Raw genomic sequence first — 25,435 nt, 5'->3', positions numbered from 1 at the left:
GCCAGTTAGCTAGTGTTTGCCATCAGATTAGAGAGAGAGAGCCGGGAGTTTGGATGGTTTGGAGCCGGGTTGCCAACAGCTACAACAAAAGGCGACCAATGTGGGATAACTTTGGCTTTTCAGTCATGCCATGTGATACACTCATCTCTATCGTCATCGTCGTTGACCTTTAGCCCCATAAAGTAGCTATTGTAGCTGTTGTTGTTAGCCAGCCTTTTTTGTCAGCCTGTGTGCTATTTGTGGAGAATCAGAAAGAGAAGGTGGTGGAGCAGGAGCAGGAGAATACCTCCATTACCATTTCCATTTCCATTCACATACCGCCCATCCATTCTCATTTGCAATTGTGCAATGCATTTGCCAAAATAAGTGCCCTTGACCTGAGTTCTTCTTTTTTTGTTAAATGTGAACCGAGCGAACTGAGTGACTAATTGAAAATCTCAACTAATTTCCCAACTTTCCTTTTTTGCATTTTTCCTCTTTTTTTTGTACGTTTTTTCCATTTGGACAATTGACAGCAATCTGTGCCTACCTTTTGGCTCATCTGCGATTCAATGACAGATGTTGTATTTATCTTAGATATAATAGTTCAATTACGCACAGGCTACCTGGAACAGGGCCTTATGGTAAGTCAACCCATCCAAATTAATCAAGATCGATAAAATACTATTTAAAATTTATATTGTACTTTATAAAACTTTACCATAGGTATATGATGACAAGAAGCTGGCTTGTCATTATGTGCACTCGCGTGAGTTCATCTTTGATATGATAGCGCTGATTCCACTCGATCTGCTGCAGTTAAAGATGGGCACACATCCGCTTTTGCGTTTTACGCGCTTTTTTAAAGTAAGTGAATGCGACACTCTCTCGATTTCAATCGCGATTCATTAATCTCTTAACTCTTGCAGGTATATCGATCTGTGAGATTTTATTACATCGTAGAGAGTAGAACAGTTTGGCCAAATTTATGGCGTGTTGTTAATCTAATTCATATCCTGTTAATATTGGCCCATTGGTTCGGTTGTTTCTATTTTTTACTCTCCGAGGCGGAAGGCTTTCAGGTGAGCTTGTCAAACCTTGCAAAAACTAAAAATATCTCTTTCATAATATTCTGTTTTATCCCATCTTACAGGGCGATTGGGTGTATCCCTATAGACCGGGTGATTATGCGACATTGACACGCAAATATCTTGGCAGCTTATACTGGTCAACGTTAACACTGACAACGATCGGTGATCTGCCGACGCCGGAGACGAATGCAGAGTGAGTATATATAGGTATTATATTGGAGAAAAGTATTTAAAGGTGCTGAGTTTGCCATTCGGGGTGTACTTTTTTGTGTTGTCTTCCATTTTGCATTCTCCACTCTCTATTCACACAAATCGAAATCAAAATCGAACAACAGACCGAACTTTTCGGTGGACGGCCCCAGATCAATACCAAGGCGTGGCATCAAATCGCGACTGCTACAATTTGGGTCTAGCTATGGGTATGATACGATATATCGATCACCATTTCTTACAACTCGAATCTAATCAAAGCGAAATCGCAATCGCAAACGAATGCAATTGAAATATTATGAATATCATTCAATTTGTTGGGGGCTGTCCACCAGTTCGATCAATTTCTACTCTCAAATTCTTTTTGGGTCAACTGTTGCCATCATTTCCATTCGAAACAGAAAAAGAAAAACAAAATAAACACAACCCTTGATTAAGCAAGTTTCAAAGTTTTCGAAAGCGTGCGACAGCCTTTAACAATGCCAATGATATTTCAATTTGATGCGAAAGCTTTAAGCTGGTTTCCCAATCAAGGCAAGCTCAGCAATGTGCATTCGAAAACTTTGATAGATGCGAGTGGAAATGTGTGAGATAGATTTGATTGCAACTTAAAGCTTGCATTCAAGCTGCTCCTCAATAGATTTCGAACTACCTTACCCTTAAATTCATCTTTCTCTCTCAATTCTCTTTAGGTATATTTTCACGATAGTCAGCTATTTGATCGGTGTTTTTATCTTTGCGACAATTGTGGGCCAAGTGGGCAATGTGATAACCAATCGTAACGCCAATCGACTTGAATTCGAGCGTTTGTTGGATGGCGCCAAGACCTACATGAGGCATCACAAGGTGAGTATCAAGAATTTAAATAAATTCGTATTAATTGAGATTGATTACTTGTGACTTTTGTTTTAGGTGCCTGGTGGCATGAAGCGGCGAGTGCTGCGCTGGTATGACTACAGTTGGTCGAGGGGTCGCATCCAGGGTGGCGGTGATATCAACACGGCTTTGGGCCTGCTGCCCGATAAACTGAAAACCGAATTGGCCTTACATGTTAACCTAAGCGTACTGAAAAAGGTGACCATATTCCAAGAGTGCCAGCCGGAGTTTCTGCACGATCTGGTGCTGAAAATGAAGGCATACATCTTTACGCCAGGCGACTCCATATGCCGCAAGGGCGAGGTGGCCCGCGAGATGTTCATCATTGCTGATGGCATTCTGGAGGTGCTCAGCGAAACGGGCAAGGTGCTGACCACAATGAAGGCTGGCGATTTCTTCGGTGAGATCGGTATACTGAATCTGGATGGTCTCAATAAGTGAGTACTCTTTGCCAGATCTACTAAATGCAAGTTTAACATGAAAGTATATATTTATTATCTTGTCAGACGTACTGCGGATGTGCGCTCTGTGGGCTATTCTGAGCTGTTCTCGTTGTCGCGCGAGGATGTCCTCGCCGCCATGAAGGACTATCCCGATGCACAGGAGATTCTGCAGACGCTCGGTCGCAAACGCCTCATGGAGGTGCGTTGTGTGAACAAGAAATATGCCAAGGCTCAAAGCGACAAAGAGAACGCTGCTTTTGCGGCAGCGCATCCACATCATCAACACCAACATCAGCACCAGCATCACCATCAGGTGCATCAGAGTGATAGCAGCGAGAACAGTGCCTCCAAAAAGATTGTGGACAAACTGAAACACGACGTCAAAGGCTTTCGCAACGTGCTCAAAAAGTCCAGGCAAGTGTAGTTCCTATCCTATTCTATCCTATAGTATCCTATGCTCTCCTATCCTCATCTATCCTTTTCTATGTTATTCAGTGCTCTTCTATCCTATCATATCCTATACCACTTAATTCCATCCTACCCTCTTGCACCTATTTTATCCTATCCTTTACTATCCTACCGTACCCTATCCTATCGTATCCTATCCTATCGTATCCTATCCTATCGTATCCTATCCTATCGTATCCTATCCTATCCTATCGTATCCTATCCTATCCTATCCTATCCTATCCTATCCTATCCTATCCTATCCTATCCTATCCTATCCTATCCTATCCTATCCTATCCTATCCTATCCTATCCTATCCTATCCTACCCTATCCTATCCTATCCTATCCTATCCTTTTCTATACTTTTATATCCTTTCCTATCCTTTTCTATCCTATCCTATCCTAACCTAACCCAACCTATCCTATCCTATCCTATCCTATCCTATCCTATCCTATCCTATCCTATCCTATCCTATCCTATCCTATCCTATCCTATCCTATCCTATCCTATCCTATCCTATCCTATCATATCATATCCTTCTCTATTCTATTCCCAATACAATTTTCCTTAAAGTGACCTGCAAAATTTTCTAACGACTATCTTCCTATTAGAACCTCGCGTAAAAGTGACGAGTCAATGGAAATGCAGCCCCTGCATAATACCTCACCTCGTGGCAGCAAGATCATGCTGAAGCGCATGTCGCGAGTGCGATCAGATGAAAAGGATGCGGATAGCGCCGAAGCCAAGGATGAGCTGCACGACAAGACGCCCAGTCCAATTGGGGCTGGATTGCCGCTGTTGCAACGCCTGCGTCTACTTAAGGAGAAGCAGGTAAGTTACATTTCAGAGCTGAGCTGACATCACAATACACCTAACCACAGCCACAACTATAACCACAAACGACACCCAGCTCTGTTTTATTCACACACAAATTTTCAATTTGCATTTGCATTGAACATATTCTAATCACAATTCATATAATTCTCACCGCATCACATCGTTCACAAGCTTTAAATGGTGTTTCCTGCCACAGAAACCCACCAGACAATTATGAACTGAACAACACAATATACAAAACATACTTACTATATATATATATACAACAGACAGTATCTAAAATACTTGAACACATTGAATATACCCGCTCTTTGCGTATTCTGCATACGTTGATCGCATTGAGTGCTGCTTTCTCTTCTTCTTGTTATCAGATTCTCCAGTTGATTTCTACTATATTATAATTATAATTTCATATTGAACGTTTCGTTTTGAAGTACTCGTAATATTGACTCGTTTTTAGTGCACCTTCAAATAACACGTTCTATTTATTAACTCTAACTCGTAATTCAATTCAATTAATCATCTTGTAATGAAGCACGTTTTGCAATGAAACACAACTCAAAGATACTAGAGATTATATATTTAGGCAAAAGGAACTCAACTCGAATAATGAAGATAGACTAAAAAGAAAATAATAATAAATGAAAAAGCATTGGGAATCATTTTATTCCCTTACTAAAATAATGTACAAAACTAAAAAAATTATATTATATAATCTTATTTATATTTGTTTTATATGTAATTGGTCTTTTAACTGAGTTCTATATTTAGTTTAAATTGCTAAAGCTCAAACAAAATATATTAACTAATGTATTAACTAACTAAAATCTAGTAATTGTAATTGTAAGGAGGAGTGAGGGATAAAAAATAGCAGTATGGGAACATAATTTCTTATCTATGATTACAGTTTTAGAATAAATCTTTAGAAAGGGAATTTTAGAATGGAAGGAAAATATTTAAAAGAAATCTTAAAAGCAGGCATTGAAACCTCTTAAAGAAATTTTAGAAATGTGTATTAAAAGTTAAGGGACAATCTAAAAAAAAAAAACAAGTAGATGCAATTGACAAATGAAACGAGTTCAAAACACTGCAATTTAATTTGCAACGAATACTTCACCTAGATGTTCGTGAGCTTATTGTGTGCTGTGCTTTATTGCTTGCTCTTGTGCTATCTAAGTTGGCAGAGATAAAGAGAAAGTAAGAGAGAGAGAGAGAGCACGAGAGCGAGAGAGAAGAACTGCTTGGCTGCTTGGCCGTTAGACCCTTCCATTAGCTGCCTGCTTGTGCATATTATGTAACTTTCTTGCTTTCTCATTTTGTTTCGATGGAACACGACAACAAGAACACACACAAAAGAGACCGTTCAACAGACATCACACACCATACACACACACACAATCTCCTTCACACACACACACACCACAACGCATTTGTCACATTTTAATTTGGATTTTATGTTTGGAATTTCATCTGATTGATTTGACTTTCCGTTGATTCTTTAGCTTCAATCCAAAAATCAAAAAAACGCAAAAAAAAAAAAGAACGAATCCAGCAAATTTTGTTGTCGTGTTGTATGTAATTAAATCCCCGGCTCCTAAATAGTAGTTTTGTATGTGTCTTTATGTGTCTTGCACTAGGATCGCGAAGAGCGAGCTGTTAAGTCCACACCACCACAGAAATCTCCACCTCACTCACATGTAACGTGTACGTTATCGCCGCAGGAATCGATACAGGAAGAGCCCGAACGCGAGTTCAACGAAGGCTTTCCCCTGATCCAGAGATTGCAACAGTTGAAAATAAAAAACGAGCCCCAATCGAACGCCTCTAGCGAATCCTCTAGCGTCGCCATGGTAAAGCCAAATCCAGTTAATCCTCAACACAAACAAACAAGAAAAAATGAAAAATCGAAAAATCGAAAAACCCAAAAAGATAAAATAACAAAATTATCAATACCATTTAGATACCACCAAACCAAAATTCTGTCTGTCTCGTTGTCTTGGCTGCACTTTGCTGCAATTCTCTGCTAATCTCTTCCATTTTTCAATTCCCTTAGGCCAACACACCATCTAACATCAGCAGCAAAGTGGATGCCGGTACATCTGCACTCGCATTGGGAGTTGCAACCGCAACAGGAAGTGGAGTTGGGACAGTTGCAACTGCCCCAGCTGCGAGTGGCGCACAAACGTTGAGCGTGGCACCAATCAAGCCCATCATGAAGGTCTCCTTCAAGCAGAAGATTCAGCAGCTGCAGGGCATTGCACCAGCCTCTGGTTCAGCCTCAACCTCAACGGCGACGGCGACGGCGACGGGAACGAGCGTCAGCACCGGCGCTATTGCCAAGAAGGAGCCGCCCAAGTCGCTGGCGGTGATTGCCAAGCATGCGACAACATTAGGATCGGAGACAACAGCGAGTGGTGCGGTGGCAACGGCGCCTGGCGGACTGCCGCTGGCCAAGAAGCTGGTGCAGCACAAGCTGAGCACACCGACAATGCAATCGGACACGGACACCGATGGCACACCCATTAAACCCTGGTCCAAGCTGAAACTGGCGACGCTCATGTCGTCCAGCTACACCAGTCTGACCAATTGCCAATCGCCCGACGGCGAGCTGGAGACGCCGCTGAAGAACTACTCGCTGAGCAACATCCCCCAGCACATGATGGACGCAGGCGGCGCTGCGGGCGGATCACGCGCTGTCCGGCATCACAGTGCGCGCAGCTCACGTTCGCCCCGACATCACATCATCATGGGCACGGGCACGGGCATCAGCATCAATATCATGGTCGCGGATCTAGTTCGAGCACCTGCTCGTCCAGTACGCGCAGCACGTTGAGCACAACGCGCGAGTGCCTGCGACTGCAGAAGCCGGAACAGAAGTTGCCCGAGGGGGGCGATGTGGCCGAGTCGCAGGGACGCAAGTTCTACTCGAGTGTGTTTGATCTGTCGCCGGAATATTGCGGACTGCCGTTTGTGAAGCGCCTGAAGATCCTCAATGAGCGACAGAAGCTGGCCGAGCTGGAGAAGGCGTTGCAGACGCGCAGCTTTAGTCTCGACTGCTCGAAGTCGACGAGCAACAACAACGAAGTGCCCATCAGCGAATCGCTGTATCGCTGCTACAGCGACACCTCTGGCATCTATTCGCAGTTCCTTAGCACTTATGAATCGACGACGAGTTCCGCATCGATATCGACGAACACATCCGCCTCCGCATCAGCATCCGCATCCGCATCGGCGTCAGCTTCGCAATCGGACAGCAATTGCCAAAGGCAGCAGCAGCAGCAGCACGCAACGCAGTTGCAACAGCAATTGGAGTACATGCCACTGAGTCCAGAATCGAATGAGACCGTCGAGAGGCGCAAGCTGAAGAGCATACTCAAGAAACTGCAGAAGGGAGTGGGTGGTGGAGGTAGCGAGGGTAACGGCGATGGCAATGCCGATGCTGCTAGCCAAGATGAAACCGTGATGATGCGGCGGGGCCTGCTCACGGAGCCGACCTTGGAAGGGTACGTGGCTAGGCACAGTAAGCTCTTGAAGAGTGTAACCTTCCATTCAACTCTTTCTAGCCCGCCCGCCAGTGCCAAAGAGGAAGCTCAGTTCGCTGCCCTCGGCTCTGTCGCCGGCGGCAACCAACAGCAACAACATACGAACACGAACCTCGCCCCCATCAACAGCAATAGCAATAGCATCAGCAATGGCAATAAGAAATTCGCGATCGCGATCGCGCACGGCAAAGGCAACGGCAACGGCAACGGTAATGGCAACGGTAACGGTAAAGATATGGCAACGACGCCTGAGGGCGCCGCATGTCACGCTGCAGCATGGTCGCCGACGTTGGCATTGGTAACGCCAACGAATTCGCCGCAAGAGAGTTTCGCCTTTGAGCCACAACAATTGGGCGGCGTTATCGCTGGCGTTGGCAGCGTCTCAACGTCCTCGTCATCAGCGTCGGTTTCCGCTGCCGCGTCCGCGTCGACAACGGGTTTAGCCACGACTTCCGCATCCGCTGCCGCATCGGCTTTGGCCTCCGCATCCGCTTCCGCAACCGCCTCCGCATCGTATGTGGTCGAGTGTTCGTCGATGTCATCGTCGAATAAGATACTCTCACAGAACACCGAATTTCATGCACAATCCACAACATCCACAGATTTGAATTTGAATTTGCAGCTCCGGCAGAACACGACGAGTGCACTGAGTCAAGGCCCCAAGCTGGAAGGTAATTTCTATCTATCTATGGATCCCATACATATTATACTATTATACTATGCATATTCGATTGACACCCCAGCCACTACTACTAACATACTTAAACTTATGTATATAACTTATAAATACTACTACCAAATATTTGATTTAAATCCAAACATATGTATATCAGATGACAAATGTACTTTTAACCTTAATTTATAGACAGAGCAAAGCTTACGCCCTCGATTAAATTTATCGAAAGTGTCATCTCTAGTGAGCATTAGCGGTATTCGTTTTTAACGATTATCTTGCGTTAAATGATTTAGTGTAAATAGTAAAAAGATGTTTTAACTTGATGAAAATGAATGTATTTTCAATAACTATTCAGAAAGTATAAGAAAGAAACAATATTCAAATGTAAAATCGATAACTACAAATTGAAAATCGATAAATGTTTAGCCGAAAATCAAATCAATCTGTGATAAATTGTTTACAATTATACACACCGCTAATGCCGCTGAGAGTCATATTCACTGCATGCCATATTCACTGACTCTATCGTCTAATACGATCATCACTCGCTATGCTGCTGCTTTTCTTCCTCTAGCTATTTCACTTTCTTCCTCTCTCTATTTTTAACACTAATCGTACTATCCTCTTGATAACTTTTCTATACTTTAACTTCATTACTCGTATCTTAACTTGTTTGCATGTAAACATACAATTTCAATTCGATATCATTTCAAATCAGAATGCTTCTATGTTATTACTCAGAATAAGATTTGGTAGCATAGCATTTATATTTAAGTTGTAATTTTAAGCAAGTACTGATTAAAATATAGGTTTCATACCTCTGTAAATAAGCTGAGCTAAGTTCATTTAAGATCATTGTTTCATTTGAATTTATTTTTTTTTTTTTGCCTTGTCTCGTCTCATCTCCTTAACCTTAACCTTGAATTAGTGAATAATAATGGCATTTAAATAGATTTGTAAGTACACACACACTCGAGATTTGCACAGCCACAGAAAAAGCATTTTCAGCCAGTAAAATTAAAAATCGAGCTCGTGATCGATAACGATAACGAGCACGAGCACGCGTTATCGCACGCAGTAATCGCCAGCGCACGCTTTTGGAACGCAATGGAATGAAACAGGCGCTCAATACAAAAAGGGTACAGTCTGCTCCGCATGTGACTAACAACACGAAAATATGAAAAGCAAGCCACACACAATCTCACACACTTAGTCAACGCTTTTTGTAAATACATTCAACATTTTATTTATCAACCGCAGCGAGACGCAAATTTCTCCAAGTGGAAAATGTTGTACAGTACAATTTATTTTAATTTTTGTATTTTTTTATTGTGGGTTGATTTTATTCGATTTTGGTTTTCGGGTTGTGTTTCGGAAGACGCGTCGCAAGGAGGCCGCTGTATTGTGTATGGGAATGTGTGTAAATACTACTTGTAACTGTAACTGCGTATGTATGCATTCTTTATCATTTGACAAGCTCCACCACAACAACAACAACAACTGCAACCGCAACAATAACTTTAACAACTTTTAACAAGCATCACAAGTTTGTAGTGCTAACGTAACAGCAAAAAAAACAAAACAAAACAACGAAAATAAACCGCTTTGACTCTTACAGCCAAATTGTGTTGTAGTTGTCGCTGTCTCGCTCTTTCCTCACACTCTTTCTCTCTCTCTCCCTATCTTGTCTGATACACACGCACACACACTGTGCTAGCTGCTGTACCGTTGCACAGCGTGTTTGCAAGTCGATACCATCGATTTCTATTTGATTTTTATTAACACTTCATACAATATTTGTGCTTCAAGGATTTCCAGAGCCGCAGGATTACTTCAATCAGATCTTGAGCGGCATCAATCAGGTGATCAAGACGCACATGAACGAAATGCACTCCAAATTCGAGACGCAATTCTCCAGCATGGCCGGAGAAGTGCGTCGCCGTGATGCAATCATTGCCCAGCTGCAGCTCAAACTGCGCACCATCGAGCAGAAGTCAACGCTGACGGCGAGCACAGCACGGCGGCTGAAGCGCGAGAAGCTCTCACAGATCTCCGTGGACGATGATGAGCCGGGCGAGCAGGACAACAGCAGTTCCGGCAGCTCGGCGGAGCTGCTCTTTATGGTAAGCGCCAAGAGATCTTTTTTTTTATACCCGCTACCCATAGGGTAGACAAGAAATGTATGTAACAGGTAGAAGGAGGAATCTCCGACCCTATAAAGTATATATATTCTTGATCAGCGTCAACAGCCGAGACGATATAGCCATGTCCGTCTGTCTGTCTGCCCGTCTGTGTGTCTGTCCGTCCGTCCGTTTGAAACACTGGATCTCAGAGACTATAAGAGATAGAGCTATAATTTTTTTTGACAGCATTTGTTATGTTTGCATGCAGATCAAGTTTGTTTCAAATTTTTGCCACGCCCACTTCCGCCCCTACAAATCAAAAAAATCGAATAACAAGCCTAATTTATAAGCTAGAGTTGCGAATTTTGGTATATACAATAATTACTGTAGTAGTTATGATTCCTGAAAATTTTGTTGCGATCAGATACAAATTGTGGAAGTATATTAAAGAAATATTTTTGTATGGGCGAAAACGCCTACTTACTAGGGGTCTGAGTTGCTTTGGCGGATAATCTGGCACATTGTCTATGGTATATTTTGAATGGTGTACTATATCGATATACCAAACATACCATTTGGTATATTTTTAGTATTTTTGGTATATTTTGAAAATGATACCGCAATATTTTGCCTTTATTAAAAATGGGTAGCGGGTATCTCACAGTCGAGCACACTCGACTTTCTTACTTGTTTCTTTATGTAAAAACTGTTTATGCTGACTTTTATCTGTTAACTTGATATCAATGCACCACACAGACCTAGGAGGCTGTAATGTAAAACACAATATTAAGCGTGCAATAATACTGGGTTTCTTAAAATTCCTATTCTAGAGGATGTAATATGTCTGTAATTATAGTACTGTTCGTTAAATAAAAAAATATTAAATTAATTAAATTAATTAATTATTAAATTAAAGAGCGAGTAGGACAACAGAAGTTTCGGCAGCTCGGCGGAGTTGCTTTTGAATGTAAACGCAAAGAGCTATTCATTTTTTTATTTATGCAAAAACTGTTTATGCTGACTGACTAATTGATTGTCAACGCACAGCACAAACGATAAGACCTAGGAGGCTGTAATGTGAAATGCGTGCATTTCTAATCATCTTGAGTCGTATGAAATGTCCAAATGGTATGAGTCGAGAGGCTGTATCAACAGTATTGTTAGTTACATATAGTATGAAGTTCTAAGTTAATATAATAACGATTATGTCAAGAATATGAAAGCTTAGAATAGGAGCATAGCATAAAAATGCTTAGAAAATATTTGAAATGTACTATACCAATATATGTATTTAATAAAGCCTTTGGTATATTTGAGTATTTTTGTCAGCATATTAATTTGGTATATTTACAGAATAATATCTCAGTGTTTTGATTTTATTCACAATGGGTAGCTGGTATTTGACAGTCGAGCTCACTCAACTGTAGCTTTCATACTTGTTTCAGTTTCAGTCTTCTCAACCTCATATGAATCATATTAAGTATACCCATATTACGTATACGCATATTACGAATACACATGTTAGGTATACAAATATTAAGTATACGCATATTACGTATACATATATCATGTATACGCATATTAAGTATACGCATATTAGTATACGCAACCCTTTTTTTTCTCTCTTTTCAGCGTGGTGACTCGCTGGACACGGTGTTCACCTCTTCGCCACCCATTCAGGGCGGCAGACGGAGCATATCGCCCGGTCCCAGCAGGCATCATGCCGCCTCCGCCAATGCTTTGAACTGTCCCAGCAGCTACTACAGCGGACCCGGCACGCTGGCCCTCTCCACGCGCCACGCACAGAGCCATCCCAGCTTCTATGCCGCCCACGGCAATGGACGCTACAGCAGTCGCGGTGGCTATCGCGATTGGGATGACCGAATGCTGGCCAGCAGCAGCAGCAGCTCCTCGGCTGCAGTTGCAACTGGCAGCGGAGTCCTGCCCAGCGATGTGGTTGGCGGCAGCGGCATGATGGTGTCCGATGTGACGGGCAATTTGACCAGATTATCGGACAGCGTTATACTCGACATTGGCGAGAGCTCCAGCTCCAGTTCGTCGTCCAGCAAAATGAACATTGCCGGCGACGATGATGACGACGACGAGGCCGAGGATGAGCTCAGCAGCGCCGCCTTGGTTACGTCGGCCAGCAGCAGCGGCGTCGGTGGCGGCGGTGGCGGGGGCGCTGCCAACGATTGGGAGGTGCAAATGCTGGCCGCCGAAATGGAGCGACAGGAGCGCAAACGTGGCCATTCGCTCTCTGACAATCTCGGCGAGCTGCGGCACTGCAGCACATTCCTGCGACGTCGACGCAAGTTCAGCGACACCGAGACCGAGTACAGCGAAACGGAGGCGGACGAGCGTCTATCGAGTCACTCAGCTGGCGGAGCATCTGGAGCTGGAGGCAGCACTAGCATTGCGGCTGATGTGACCGATGTGCCCGGTGGCCTGCAGCTGCAGCAGAGCGGCAACAGTCGACCGCGTGCCTCGAGCTTGGATCAGTTCAATTTACGCTATGGCATCGGGCGAGGCATCTTTAAAGCAATGAGCATCGATCGTGATAAAGACAAGCTTTGAGAACTATAATCTCAGCACAACTAGCCCAAAACACAGCAACAACAACAGCAACAGCAACCACAGAAACAATAACTGAAATGGACTAACACGCACACAGTTACACTTCCACACACATACAGTCACACTTCGTTATACTGCAGAGATGGCATATAGATGTATATCTATATACATATATCTACATATATTCTATACAAGTTTAGCCCCTGAAAATCCCACAAACTCAAAACTAAAACGAAGCAAATTCCACAACAAATAGAAAATAGCAAAAGAAACAAAAAACAAAAAAATATTATATGAGAAACATAAATAAGAATTTAAGAAACGTGAGCAAGAAATTGAAATTAAGTAGTTTTTAAAGACAACAAAGCCACAACAATGCAATCCACCTTTTATTCCAATGTTTCTATTCACTTCGATCTCTAAATCAATTTCAGTTTGCATACGAAAACTAGATTAAAACTTATGCCAAGTTTTCCTCAACTCTTGAATATGTTTTGTGCATTGAATTGATTATTATTTATTTATTTACAATTTACCTTTTAATTTATTACTGTTGATCTTCAAATTTAATTAAAATAAATATATTATTTATGCTTTATTTTTATATTCGAATAGTTAATAGTTAATAACGTGATATTGACAGCGAGTTGATGTTATCGTTTTCATTGTTATCGTTATCGTTATGATTATTGTTGCTGTTGAATCTAGCGTTACCGTTGCCAGAGTCAATCAATTGGTCCATTTACCAACACTGGCAGCGCCTTCAAATTGCACAAATTAGCTTTACATTTGATATTCGATCTACACGACTCGAAATTCATTTGGATATGTATGTGAGTGAGTGAGTGAATAAGTGAGTGTATGAATGAATGAGTTGTTTGATTATGTGAATGCGTTGAAAGTACCCACATTATACCGTCCTATATATAGCGTCCATGCCATTGGCGCACATTAATTGTTTTGATTTTAACATAGTATTTGCGTGTGATGTGAGATTCGAGATGTCTGTCTGTGTGTGTGAAGAGTCCTGTCGCTGTTGCCATTACGCTTTTCTTTTGCTTCATTCTTGGAATATGGTGGATATGCTCTCGATAAAGAAATGCAAGAAAAACAAAAACCAACAAAAAATGACAACAAAAGAAAACAAATTAAAATGTATATACCTCTTATCCTTAGAGATTATTAAGTACGTAGTTATATATACACATACACACACACACACACAGATATACATATATATGTGTATGCATAAGTATATACATATAGTATATGTAATGATATGATATGAAATAGTGTAATGAAAACCGAAAGCTTTAATAACTTATATAGAGAACTATTTAAGAAACGTTTTAAATACTAATCAACCGAACAAACAACAACAACAACAACTAAAAACAAAATAGAAAAGGAATCTAAATGAAATCTTTAATGAAGATACAATCCACATCGACATACGGACAGACAGACGGACGGACAGACGAACAGACTAATGAACAACTACAATTATACAACTTCATACTGTAATAGAGCCTTTTACCAACAATGAATTGAATCAATTTTATGAGCAAAGCATATACACATACATACATAGAATCTTACATACTTACATACATATATGCATTCTGTTGAGATTTATTAGTGCTATCTATAGCGTTAGTCAACCTATTTAAAACTTAGCAATCTTAGCCTAGAGAATCCAAAGGAATAGAGCAATGCGTTAAAATGCCCAGAAAAACAACTTTATACTACTATCGTATACACACGCACATACATACATACATACATACATACATACTCGTAACGTATACTACTATATACATACATATATACGATATATATCGTAGAATTCATTCATGCTATGCATCACGCATCATTCTAGTCTAGCAATCCAATTGGCAGTTCTCGACTTGTAAAATTCCTCATTACATATACTATGTATGTAAGCTAGTCCATTTAATAAAGACCTCCTCCTAAGTAATAGCTATTCAGTTAGTTGCATAAGTCTCGCCGCAGTACAACTAAACATACTATACTATATGCGTTCTATACATAGCTTTTGCATAACGCCAGAGAATTTCGTTAGACCCACAAAGGCTTTTCAAAGGTCTCTGTAGCTTAATCTTTAGCAAAATGCAATCGGTTACCAAAGAAAAACACACACACACACATACAACCACACCAACCAAAGCAACAACAACAACAACTAACAAAAAGCTTACAAACAAAATCGAATGTTTCATCTATAAGCTAAGCGCTCTTTAAAATGTAATTCTTAAGCAAATGAAAAACAAAATTAAACCAAAAAAAAAAAACAAAAAAAAAAACAAAAAACGGAATTTTGAAAACAAATTAATATATTGTGTTATGAAACTGTTTTTAAAGTAAAGATTTTACCAAGAAACACTTGTTGCTACAATTAAGCGAACGAAGATGAACAAACAACACTACATTTTGCATTATACAACACTGCAAGCACACTTCTTGAACACACACACACACTGTTAGAGACGAATGTTGATCTATTTTCCTCTCGACCCACTCTGCTCTTGGAATTTCCCGGAATCTAACGTGTAGATCGAAGACAACGGCCACGCCTACACGCCTACGACCATGCCCACAATTTTGCCAACTATAGAGAGTTTCGTAGCAAAACGTTAAACTGTACTGTACTTACTCAATGCAAGAGCTACCGTAGAGCAAAAACTATCGTTAACTATCGCATAGTGTGTTCCCGTAGTTAGCGCACGAGTCGAGACTCTATTCAGATACTATATATACGCTATATACGCAAGATATGTTCTATACACACACTACTTAACAATATCTACTATAACTAACTAAACTAACTAACTAACTAACTAACTTACAACTAAACTAAACTAAACTAAAAACGAAAGTAAACGAAGGAAAACAAAACTATCTGAAAGTAGCCGGCGATTGAGTTCTGCGCCGTTTGCATTGTACAAAAGCACCACGCGATAACCGATAACGATAGACGACGTTATCGATAATTACAAATTCAATGGAACAATTTCAATGGGTTCAATAAATGGGTCACAGCCAGCTAAGCAGTCCAACTAAATTTAATAAGCGAACCAACCAACAACTAACAAAAAACAAAAAAACAAAACAAGAAACAAACAAACAAAAAACCAAAAACGAAAACACCACAAGCACAACTTATTGCAAATTTCTTAATCATCTATATATATATATAGTTAAGAGAATATATACATATATATATATATACATTATATATATACACACCTACTATATATACCACAAATATATAGTAAACAATTGATTTCGACAATTAGTTTTACTCTTTGGGTTTTTCATTGTTGTAGCATGTTGGAGGCAATTGAATTACATACATACGCCAGGGACCACAAACGTGTTTTTTTTTCCTTTTTATAAATAATAAAAATAAATATATGAAGACGATGAATTGAAGATAGAAATGTGACACGACACGAAACTAGCAATTATAATAACTAATCGGATTCGACTCAATTCAATTCGATGACCGAAAATCGATTAAGTGAAAACCGCAAAACTGTTAAAACCAACCAATCAAACTGAACTATGATTTGCAGCAGAGCAAAAGACACAGACACCACACCGTTGGGGGCATGCCACAACTCACACACACAGACGCACACACACATGCACACATGCACACACAGTCAACATGTAACTCTGTGAGTCAATTATGTATATGAATACTTTTAATGATTTTAGACCTAGCCCCGAATCAATCGATCAATCGATCACCCGATAACTGGATCACCTGATCACCTGATCAGCCATGCGACACCCTGTACTTGTGTACTTATCTTATGTACTGTATATGGTAGTAAAGAAACAAGTTGATGTCATTGTTGTTGTTGTTTTAACATTTAAATTATTGTAATCGCTCTTAAGTTATCAATATTTTTGTACACTAGTTTAAGGTAGCCTGTTAAGAGTCCCACGAGTCTAGTCTTAAATTCGGAGCTAAGTTCGTTATGATTTTTGCTCTCTTCTCTCTCTCTCTATCTCTATCTCTCGCTTTATCTCTCTGTCCCATTTACTTGCTAATTTCGTAAATGTCAGCTGATGCGAACAAGTATATATAGAGACATTTATACATATAAATATATATATATATATATATAGTTAATGCAAATGTATGAACTACGTATTGAAAACGAAATGAGATTAGCACATGTTAAAGAAGCGCAAATAAAGAAACGAATGATACAATAACTAAAACAAAAAAAAAACTGAAAGAAAACAAAAAATATTAACTAAAATGCAAATTACTGAAAACTTGCAAAACGAACCGCAAGTTTATTTTTAGTGTGCCAAAAGCAAAACACAAAAATCAATCGATATATGAATATGAACACAAGTCCACATCATATCAATTTTATTCACCATAAGAGAAGGTATGATGTTGCAACATGAAATTGAAAACAAACAACAAGAGAACAGTTCATAAATGATTCCCAGATACAAACAAACAAAATCCAAGAACAACAGAAATCACTATTGAAAAAAGAACAAAAACAAATGCAACTAAGGTGAAATATGAAAGAAAAAATAATAATTATTAAAAAAAAAAAGAGTATTGAATAAAAACAAAAAGAAAAAAAACACAAGATAAGCTAATACATAACGCCATTGCATTGTTTTTCAACTTGAATCTGATGAGCACTGAATAGATAATCCTTAAGGGATGCGGCGTAACGTAAAAGCTTTTATATTTTTATGATATCTTGCGTCTTTCTCAATACGGTCATCAAGTAAGGATTCTAGATTAACTAGATTCATTTTTACAGACACTCATATTGTTATCTTTAAATCAAAACATCAGGTAAGTTCAGATTTATTAATTTTCTGCAGAATGTCGGAATGTATAAAAATGCAATGATTGATAAAGTTGAGCTTTCTGCGATTTGTTTACATCCAACATCTTTTTATCTACAAAACTGCGAAGCTTTAGTCTCAGGGGTAACAGCAGCTGATGTGAACAGCTGGCGTAAGCATCGCTGAAAATGCCGTTACACATGGACTTGGGCTATGTGGCAACGCTGTCGACTGCAAAAGCTTTCGTCGTGGTAGCGAGAGCTTTGCAGCCAGCTTTCATCCCCCCAAAAATAATGCGATGCTGGCTCTGGCTCGACGGGCGCAGTCAAAACTCAACGCGGCGGCAAACGGTCGAAGTCGAACGGCAAACAGCAAAAGAACAAACAGTTAAAACAAAAAAAAAAAAAAAAAAAAAAACAGGAAACCCAAAAAAAAAAAAAATATATATAGCAAAGGAAAACGGGGAAAAAAAAAGAGCAACTAACTTGCCTGCTGTATTTCTGAAAATATTCCGAATTTTGTTGCTGTGTTTGTTGATGCATGTTTATAATAAAAACGGGACGGAAAAAGAACAATAAAAATCGAAAAACATTGGAAAGCGCAAAATGTGCTGCTAATGCTGCTGCTGGCAGCGGCAGCGAGTGCCAGAGATTCGCATCTGTTTAGGGATTCTGCTGTGCTCTTCTGACATGTAAAGCTGATAGCGCGCGCTGCCCTAGTGTGTGTGCGTGTGTGTGTTGGTGCGAGTGCGAGTGCGAGCGTGCGTGTGAGTTGTTTCATCATCTGTGTGTGCGTGTCAAGAGAGAGGAGAGACGCGCCATCGGATTCGGTAAGTGAAATTGCACAAACAGCCACAGCCAAAGCCAAAGCACACCAACAAATTATTTGTTTACATTCGCCAAGAGCGCATGTGTGTATGCGTGTGTGCGTGTGTGCGAAAAGCTTGTGGGAAAATGTTAAATGTTGAGATTCATTTTATGGGTCGCCGGGGGAGGCCAAAGCGAAATACACATTTCGTTGTTTGATTTGCAGTTTGTCCATTCCACACACACACACACATATAGTACACTAACAAACAAACACACTCATCACATTTGCCCCACATGGAAGCAGCTACTACCGCACAACCCTCTCGCTCCCTTTCTGTCACTCACCATTTTAATAATTATGTAAATAGCTGAATTTTCACGTGTCCAAAACTGCAGTGCCGCAAAGAAGAAGAAGAAGAAGAAGAAGAGCGGAAAGAGAATTTACTTGGGCGTCATCGCCCATTTGTCGACTTGTCCAACATTGGCACCTGCCCCTGGTCAGTGGGGTGACTAACTAGGGGAAGCACAGGAGAGGAGAGGAGAGGAGAGGTGCAGGTGGGGAGGGGTCGCTAATGTGCGTGGTCTATCTGATTTATGCCGCAAAACAATCAAATTATTGTGTGATATTCCCTCTTTTGCGCTTTTGTTTTTCCCCCTTCCTGCTGTTGATGTCGTGTTTTTGTTGTTTTTTTTTTCTTGTATCCACCCTGCCATTTCATTATAATGGGCTGACTATATATTTGTATATAGCATGGTGGCATTGTCAGTCGGGTTTGTTGGCTTCTGTTTCGTCTTGTTTCAACATGAACTAGTTTTCGGCTTAATGTTGCCCCGGGATGTTTCAACGTTTTCCCAGCGAAATCTTTCAGTTCGTTCTCTTTATCAGCAGCACCTTGCACCTTTGCTCTGATTAAAATGTGCCTAATACGTGGTGAGTAGTACTAGTCTTAAACATTCCGATTACCGCGACTTAGAACTGGCATTGAACCTACCTACAACAATTGTTGTTGTTCAATGAGATCAGATTATCGTTTCAATCCATTCAAATTAGCTTGCGTTAATATGCTCTATATTCGGTCGGTGTCATAAATAATAATGTTTATGGGCATGTCGAACATGCAATCAATTTTCCACATTTTACGATAGTATAACTTGCAGGTATTACTACAATCGAGATGTAACAGAAGACTATTAGTTAATTTGTTTGGCCTATAATACACTAGAATGCACAAATAAATTATATCTCACTTAAAAGCCACACTATTCTTAGAAGCAAAATGGAATCAATCAACCACATTTAACGATATAACTTAATGGTATTACTCTCTAGATGTAACAGAAGACTATTATATTAATTATTCTCCCTAGAATGCACAAATAAATGATATCTCGCTTAACAGCCACACTATTCTTAGTAGCATGATGCAATGAATCAACCACATTTTATGATATAACTTGCTGGTATTGCTCTCTATATGTAGCAGAAGCAGACTAAGCTAGTTTGTAATACTAATGAAAAGTACACCCATATCTCACTTAACAGTCACACTTTTCTTAGTAGCATGATGAAATGAATCAACCACATTTTATGATATAACTTTCTGGTATTGCTCTCTATATGTAGCAGAAGTAGACTAAGCTAGTTTGTGCTGCCTCTAATACTAATGAAAAGTACAATCATATCTCGCTTAACAGCCACAAATGCATTTAGCAGTATAAATTATTCATCAAAAGCACACAATCATAAAAAACATACATATGTATTAAGAATAAACTGTGTATAGTGTTGTTGCCCAATTAACTTTGTTCGCTTAGCGGCTTCTTTTTGACACCAATTGAGGCCGCTAAGCGAGATGAACATGTGGCAAAATATGCAGCACCCAAAGTACTTTTGTGTTGCTCACCTCTGGCAAACTGCTCGAGCACCTCTCGCCAAATACTTAGTTGATATGCCCAGCTGTTGCATAAATTTCGCATTTTGTTGCCATCGCTGTCATATGTGTGAGTGTGTGTCTGTGTGTTTGGCACTTTATATACATACTTATGTATATATGTATGTGTGTGTGTATGTATGTGAGTGTACTTTTCGTGTATTTCATGCGCGTTTTATGCAGCTCAAGGAATTTCATAGCTCCTTGTGGCAAGGCAAGAGAGTGACTCGACGTTCAGCCTTTTCAGCTGTTTTATCCCCCTCTTCATTTTCTATTTTTATACCCGCCATGAAAGCGATAGAAGGATGTAACAATTTGGTGCCAACTGAAAATGTTTGAAAAATGCAAAAGCGACCCCAAATAGTTTGCTGTCCATTCCTGATCAGTTCCTGATTATGTTGAACATTTCACATATTTTGTATTCGATATACGAAATATAGCTTTTGATATAGTTTAGTTTTTTTCGACTTGGTATATCTTAACAATTAAAGTTCGTTTCTTATTAGTTTTTTGTAAATCACGTTGTCTCTAAAAATTCATACATTATGTTCCTAAATTAATTTCTAAATTTCCTTTGTGGTTGTCCTAGAAAAGTTTCCGAAATATTAAAGTTTGTTATCTATCTCGATTATAAAATAGTCAGTTATTCTAGAGCGGGTATTCGACCGTCGAGCAGACTCGATAGTTGTTTGCGTACTTGTTTGTTTTTTGCTTCTTCTATATTTGGTTGCGGTTCAAGTGCGACCCCGATCGGGGGGGGGAAAGTGAGAGGCAGAGGGACGTCGTTGTCCGGGTTACCATAGGCCTGACTGAACTGAGGCAGCGAATGCGCCGGATTCAGGCAAAGGCAACAGGGAGGCGGAGGGAAACGCGGATAGCAGAAGGCAGAAGGGCAATGGCGTCGCTTAGTCCTTGCGCATTTTTGTAGCGTCGTCATAGCAAAATCAACAAAGTTCAGCCGCACACGGCTTTTGGTTTAGTTTCATTCGAGCTGAGCTCGCTTCGGTTTGGTTTGGTTTCGTTTGGTTTGGTTGGGTTCGGTTTATGGTATATGGTTTATGGTTGGCACTGGGAGTGCGACTTGGATTGAGGCTGTTGGCGGTTTTGTTTTTGCTGAGACTGCGACTATGAATTGGGCCTCAACTAATTGGGTTCATCAATGAAATGCGTGAAGCTCCATTCAAAGTAAGCGTCGACTGTCAGTCAATCAATCGAAAAGTATCTTTAGCTATATCTATGTATATCCGCATCCGTATCTCTATCTGTATCTGTATCTGGGTCGCGAATTAATGTTCGAATGCTTGTTTCAGTAATGCAAAGGTGGCGTTATGGCACTGCAAGGCTGGCGCTTTTTCGGTGTCTCGGCAACAATCATCATCTATATAGGCGGTGTGCTATTTCTATCCATGAACAATATACCCGGCTCGCATCCAAAACGCACGCGCATCGAGCGCTTTGCCGAGGTAAGTAATATGTTCCATAATCAGATTCCTAAGTACTCTTGAAGTCAGTTTTGTAAAGTGAAACTTAATTCATGAGAAATATATTTAGTTTTCTACGAATTTTATAATACTATTGTAATACACTTTTTATACCCGTTACCCATAGGGTAGAAGGGTATTATAACTTTGTGCCGGCAGGAAATGTATGTAACAGGTAGAAGGAGGCATCTCCGACCCTATAAAGTATATAATTCTTGATCAGCGTCAACAGCCGAGACGATATAGCCATGTCCGTCTGTGTGTCTGTCCGTCTGTGTGTCTGTCCGTCTGTCCGTATGAACACCTAGATCTCAGAGACTATAAGAGATAGAGCTATAATTTTTCTTCGACAGCATTTGTTATGTTTGCACGCAGATCAAGTTTGTTTCAAATTTTTGCCACGCCCACTTCCGCCCCCGCAAATCAAAAAAATCGAATAACAAGCGTAATTTTAAAGCTAGAGTTTTTGGTATATACTATAATAACTATAGTAGTTATAATTTCTGAAAATTTGGTTGCGATCAGATAAAAATTGTGGAAGCTAGGGCTTTTAGTTGCTTTGGCCGACAATTTGGTACATTGTGCCGTCTATGGTATATGAATGGTATCCTGTATCAACATACCAAACATACCATTTGGTATATTTTTAGTATTTTTTAGTATTTTCGGTATATTTTGAAAATAATACCGCAATATTTTGTCCTTATTAAAAATGGGTAGCGGGTATCTCACAGTCGAGCACACTCGACTGTAACTTTCTTACTTGTTTAGATTATTTCAGTTATACATACTATTCAGCCTTTAATCACATTTGTATTTGATATACTTAAATCAAAAATATAACAATATATATATTCTGATTTATGATTTTATTGTGAATCCTTTTAATATTATGCATTTTGCATTGTTTTTCTTAAAATGTTAAACCTATTTTATTTTTTATAAGATTCATTCAAATATTACTTTTTTACACGGAACATAATTGCTTTGGTTGATTATCTCGTATAATTCGATATATGAATTATAGTTTTAGTTAAATTAATATTTTTCGGTGTATCAATTTGATATATTTTAATACTTTAGTTATATTTAAATATATTTTGGCATATTATTTGGTATATTTTAGCAACTTAGGTAATTGTAATATTTTTTTGGTGTATGAATTTGGTATATTTTAATACGTTAGGTATATTTTAATATTTTTCGGAATATTAATTCGCTATATTTTAACACTCTAAACGCTCTGTTTTTTATTCATGGGTATATTTAGTATATAGTACATACGAAGTATAGCTTTTAGTATATTTTAATATATTTTTAGGTTTGGTATATTTAACACATTAACCGCTCTGCTTTGTATATTTTGTATTCTTTGGTATACTTCGTATGATTAGTATGTCTTTAGGTATATTTTAGTATTTATTCGGTATATTTTCATACACTAACCACTCTTTTTTTTGCTTTTATTGAAAATATGTAGCGCTTATCTCTTTCTTACGTGTTCTATTATTAATGAATCGCACATATCAAATGCATTGTATTCTACATTTATTTAGTTCATTTGTAGCACATTGAATAAAACATTATACAAATTGGTAATACATGTAATTGCAATTGCTGTTTCTTATGTTCAGTTTTCCAGCTTTCATAGTCCCCGATTTCCGATGCCCAGTCGCAAGATGACGATTCGCTGGTGTCGCGACCTCAAATATTTAAATCGCGAGCTTCCAAATTACACCGACGACAAGGCCGGCGACTTCTACAGTGAGTACTCGCTAAAGCAGTCCACCTTGAAGCAGCTCTTTAATAAAGATAATTCTCATTTCAGCTGCTCTGCCCAGCTCGGATGTGAGTGCCAGTCTTCAGATGCCATCGGCTCCGATGCTGACGGCGCTGGCAAGTTTCCCGGGCAGCGGCAACACCTGGCTGCGATATCTGCTGCAGCAGGCCACGGGCATTTTAACGGGCAGCATCTACAAGGATTATGGCCTGCTAAAGACGGGCTTTCCTGCGGAGAACGTGTGCAACAGCTCGGTGCTCCTGGTGAAGACACACGAATGGGGATCCAAGGCATGGGCGCCCTTCTCCAAGGCCATACTCCTGGTGCGGGATCCCGAGAAGGCGATCATAGCCGAGTTCAATCGCCAAAGTGGCGGCCACATTGGATTCGCATCTCCCGATCGCTACAAGCGCACCAAAGGCAAATGTAAGGCATAGCTATGAAATGTTGTTTATATCGTTTAATATATTTTGTTTTATTTCCCGTAGATTGGCAACAATTTGTCAGCAACAAGCTCAAGGGCTGGGAGCTCATGAATCTCAGCTGGGCACGCAATTTTACGGGCAGTATTAAGGTTGTGTTCTACGACGATTTGGTGCATCACACAGAGCGCGAACTGCGCAACATTCTCGACTTTCTCGAGTTTCCCGTTAGCGAGCAGCTCATTCGATGCGCCATCATGCGCAAGGAAGGCATTTTCCGGCGCAAAAAGCGACTGCTATCCTTCGATCCCTACACGGATGCCATGCGGGCTGAGCTGCTGGCGAGACGACGACTCGTCTACGGCATGCTGGGCAGGCTCAAAGACAACGATTGACGACGATTGCAACGAGTTCAACAAAGCAATGTTAAGAGACCACCTAATAAAGATTAACAAACAGTTCAGCAATGCACTCCCCGCCAAAAACAAAAAAGAATCCCCTGCTTAACATCAACAACGACTGCAAGCATTATTAGCACACTAAATATATATATATATATACTATGTAGATCTCAAGAGATCGAGCTAAATCATCCCCAGACAAAGAACCACCCGCCTTGCGCAATGTTTCGTATGGTTTGCTGCTTGAACGCATCTTAGTTCAAATATAAAACATACGATATGCGATATATATCGCATGTATGAATATTTGTGAAATCTCTTAGGTTTGTTTTATACATATATGTAGGGTAGAGAGAGGCAGCAGTAGCTGCAGTCATAATTCCGATTTTGATTGCAACAAGGTATTATGATTCCTGAACGAATTTATGAAATTCATTATACGCCATGTTGTGCTTCATCGCTCATATCCGTGTGTATTCCATTGATATTATTCGATTCGTATGTACTCTTACTCACAATCGTAATCGTACTCTGGTTATATTGAAATCCAATGTTAGACTATCCCTTGTAAAAAGTTTTATACACAATTCTACAATAATTTATTGAACTACGAAAAACAATAATGAACATATTAGATAATTGTACAAAACGACGACGACAACAACAAATATAACAATGAATACTTACAACTTTAAAGTTAACCGCATTTTCTTCATGTTAAAGGATAAAGGGCGGAAAAACTAGTTTTCCTATCAAAGTATTTTTAATGGTGGTGACTTTCTAGGAGCTAAACCTCGCTTAGCACAGCTTTGGATTTCCGAAATACTTTTCACCACCAAATGTCCTTTCGCTGACGACAGCAAGGATTTGAACCCTAGAGTATTTGTCTGATTTCGAATTTCGAACATTAAAAACGAATTTCGATACGCTTTGCTTTGCTTTTAGCTTTATGCTTT

General features: G+C 39.8%; 2 protein-coding genes across 3 annotated transcripts in view; both read left to right on the top strand.

Annotated features, from left to right (window-relative positions):
- LOC117563701 (platelet binding protein GspB) overlaps positions 1 to 12,881 on the top strand; it is a 34,009-nt gene extending 21,128 nt beyond the window's left edge. Inside the window, 15 exon segments of the mRNA XM_034242150.2 lie at positions 516 to 623; positions 706 to 846; positions 909 to 1,061; positions 1,133 to 1,263; positions 1,406 to 1,489; positions 1,973 to 2,126; positions 2,193 to 2,593; positions 2,663 to 3,013; positions 3,661 to 3,880; positions 5,608 to 5,736; positions 5,940 to 6,621; positions 6,624 to 7,389; positions 7,450 to 8,099; positions 9,914 to 10,227; positions 11,860 to 12,881. Of these exon segments, the coding sequence (XP_034098041.1) occupies positions 516 to 623; positions 706 to 846; positions 909 to 1,061; positions 1,133 to 1,263; positions 1,406 to 1,489; positions 1,973 to 2,126; positions 2,193 to 2,593; positions 2,663 to 3,013; positions 3,661 to 3,880; positions 5,608 to 5,736; positions 5,940 to 6,621; positions 6,624 to 7,389; positions 7,450 to 8,099; positions 9,914 to 10,227; positions 11,860 to 12,804 (5,229 nt within the window). The 3' untranslated portion in view covers positions 12,805 to 12,881.
- Positions 12,882 to 17,991: 5,110 nt separating this feature from the next.
- Positions 17,992 to 25,414, top strand: LOC117577707 (WSCD family member CG9164). Of its 2 annotated transcripts, none has more exons than XM_034262609.2 (5): positions 17,992 to 18,484; positions 21,706 to 21,858; positions 23,511 to 23,640; positions 23,705 to 24,082; positions 24,145 to 25,413. In XM_034262609.2, exons 2-5 carry the CDS (start codon positions 21,724 to 21,726, stop codon positions 24,471 to 24,473), a joined length of 972 nt encoding a protein of 323 aa, XP_034118500.1. In that variant the 5' UTR covers positions 17,992 to 18,484; positions 21,706 to 21,723; the 3' UTR covers positions 24,474 to 25,413. The 2 variants fall into 2 exon arrangements, with proteins under 2 accessions (XP_034118500.1, XP_034118501.1); XM_034262610.2 differs by lacking the exon at positions 17,992 to 18,484 and adding an exon at positions 21,475 to 21,580 and having other exon boundaries at positions 24,145 to 25,414.
- Positions 25,415 to 25,435: the final 21 nt, after the last annotated feature.

Source organism: Drosophila albomicans, chromosome X (genome assembly GCF_009650485.2).
Source record: "Drosophila albomicans strain 15112-1751.03 chromosome X, ASM965048v2, whole genome shotgun sequence".
In the NCBI taxonomy this organism is placed as follows: Eukaryota; Metazoa; Arthropoda; class Insecta; order Diptera; family Drosophilidae; genus Drosophila; species Drosophila albomicans.
The sequence above is the reverse complement of the archived record's forward strand: the minus strand, read 5'-3'. Positions and strand labels throughout refer to the sequence as shown.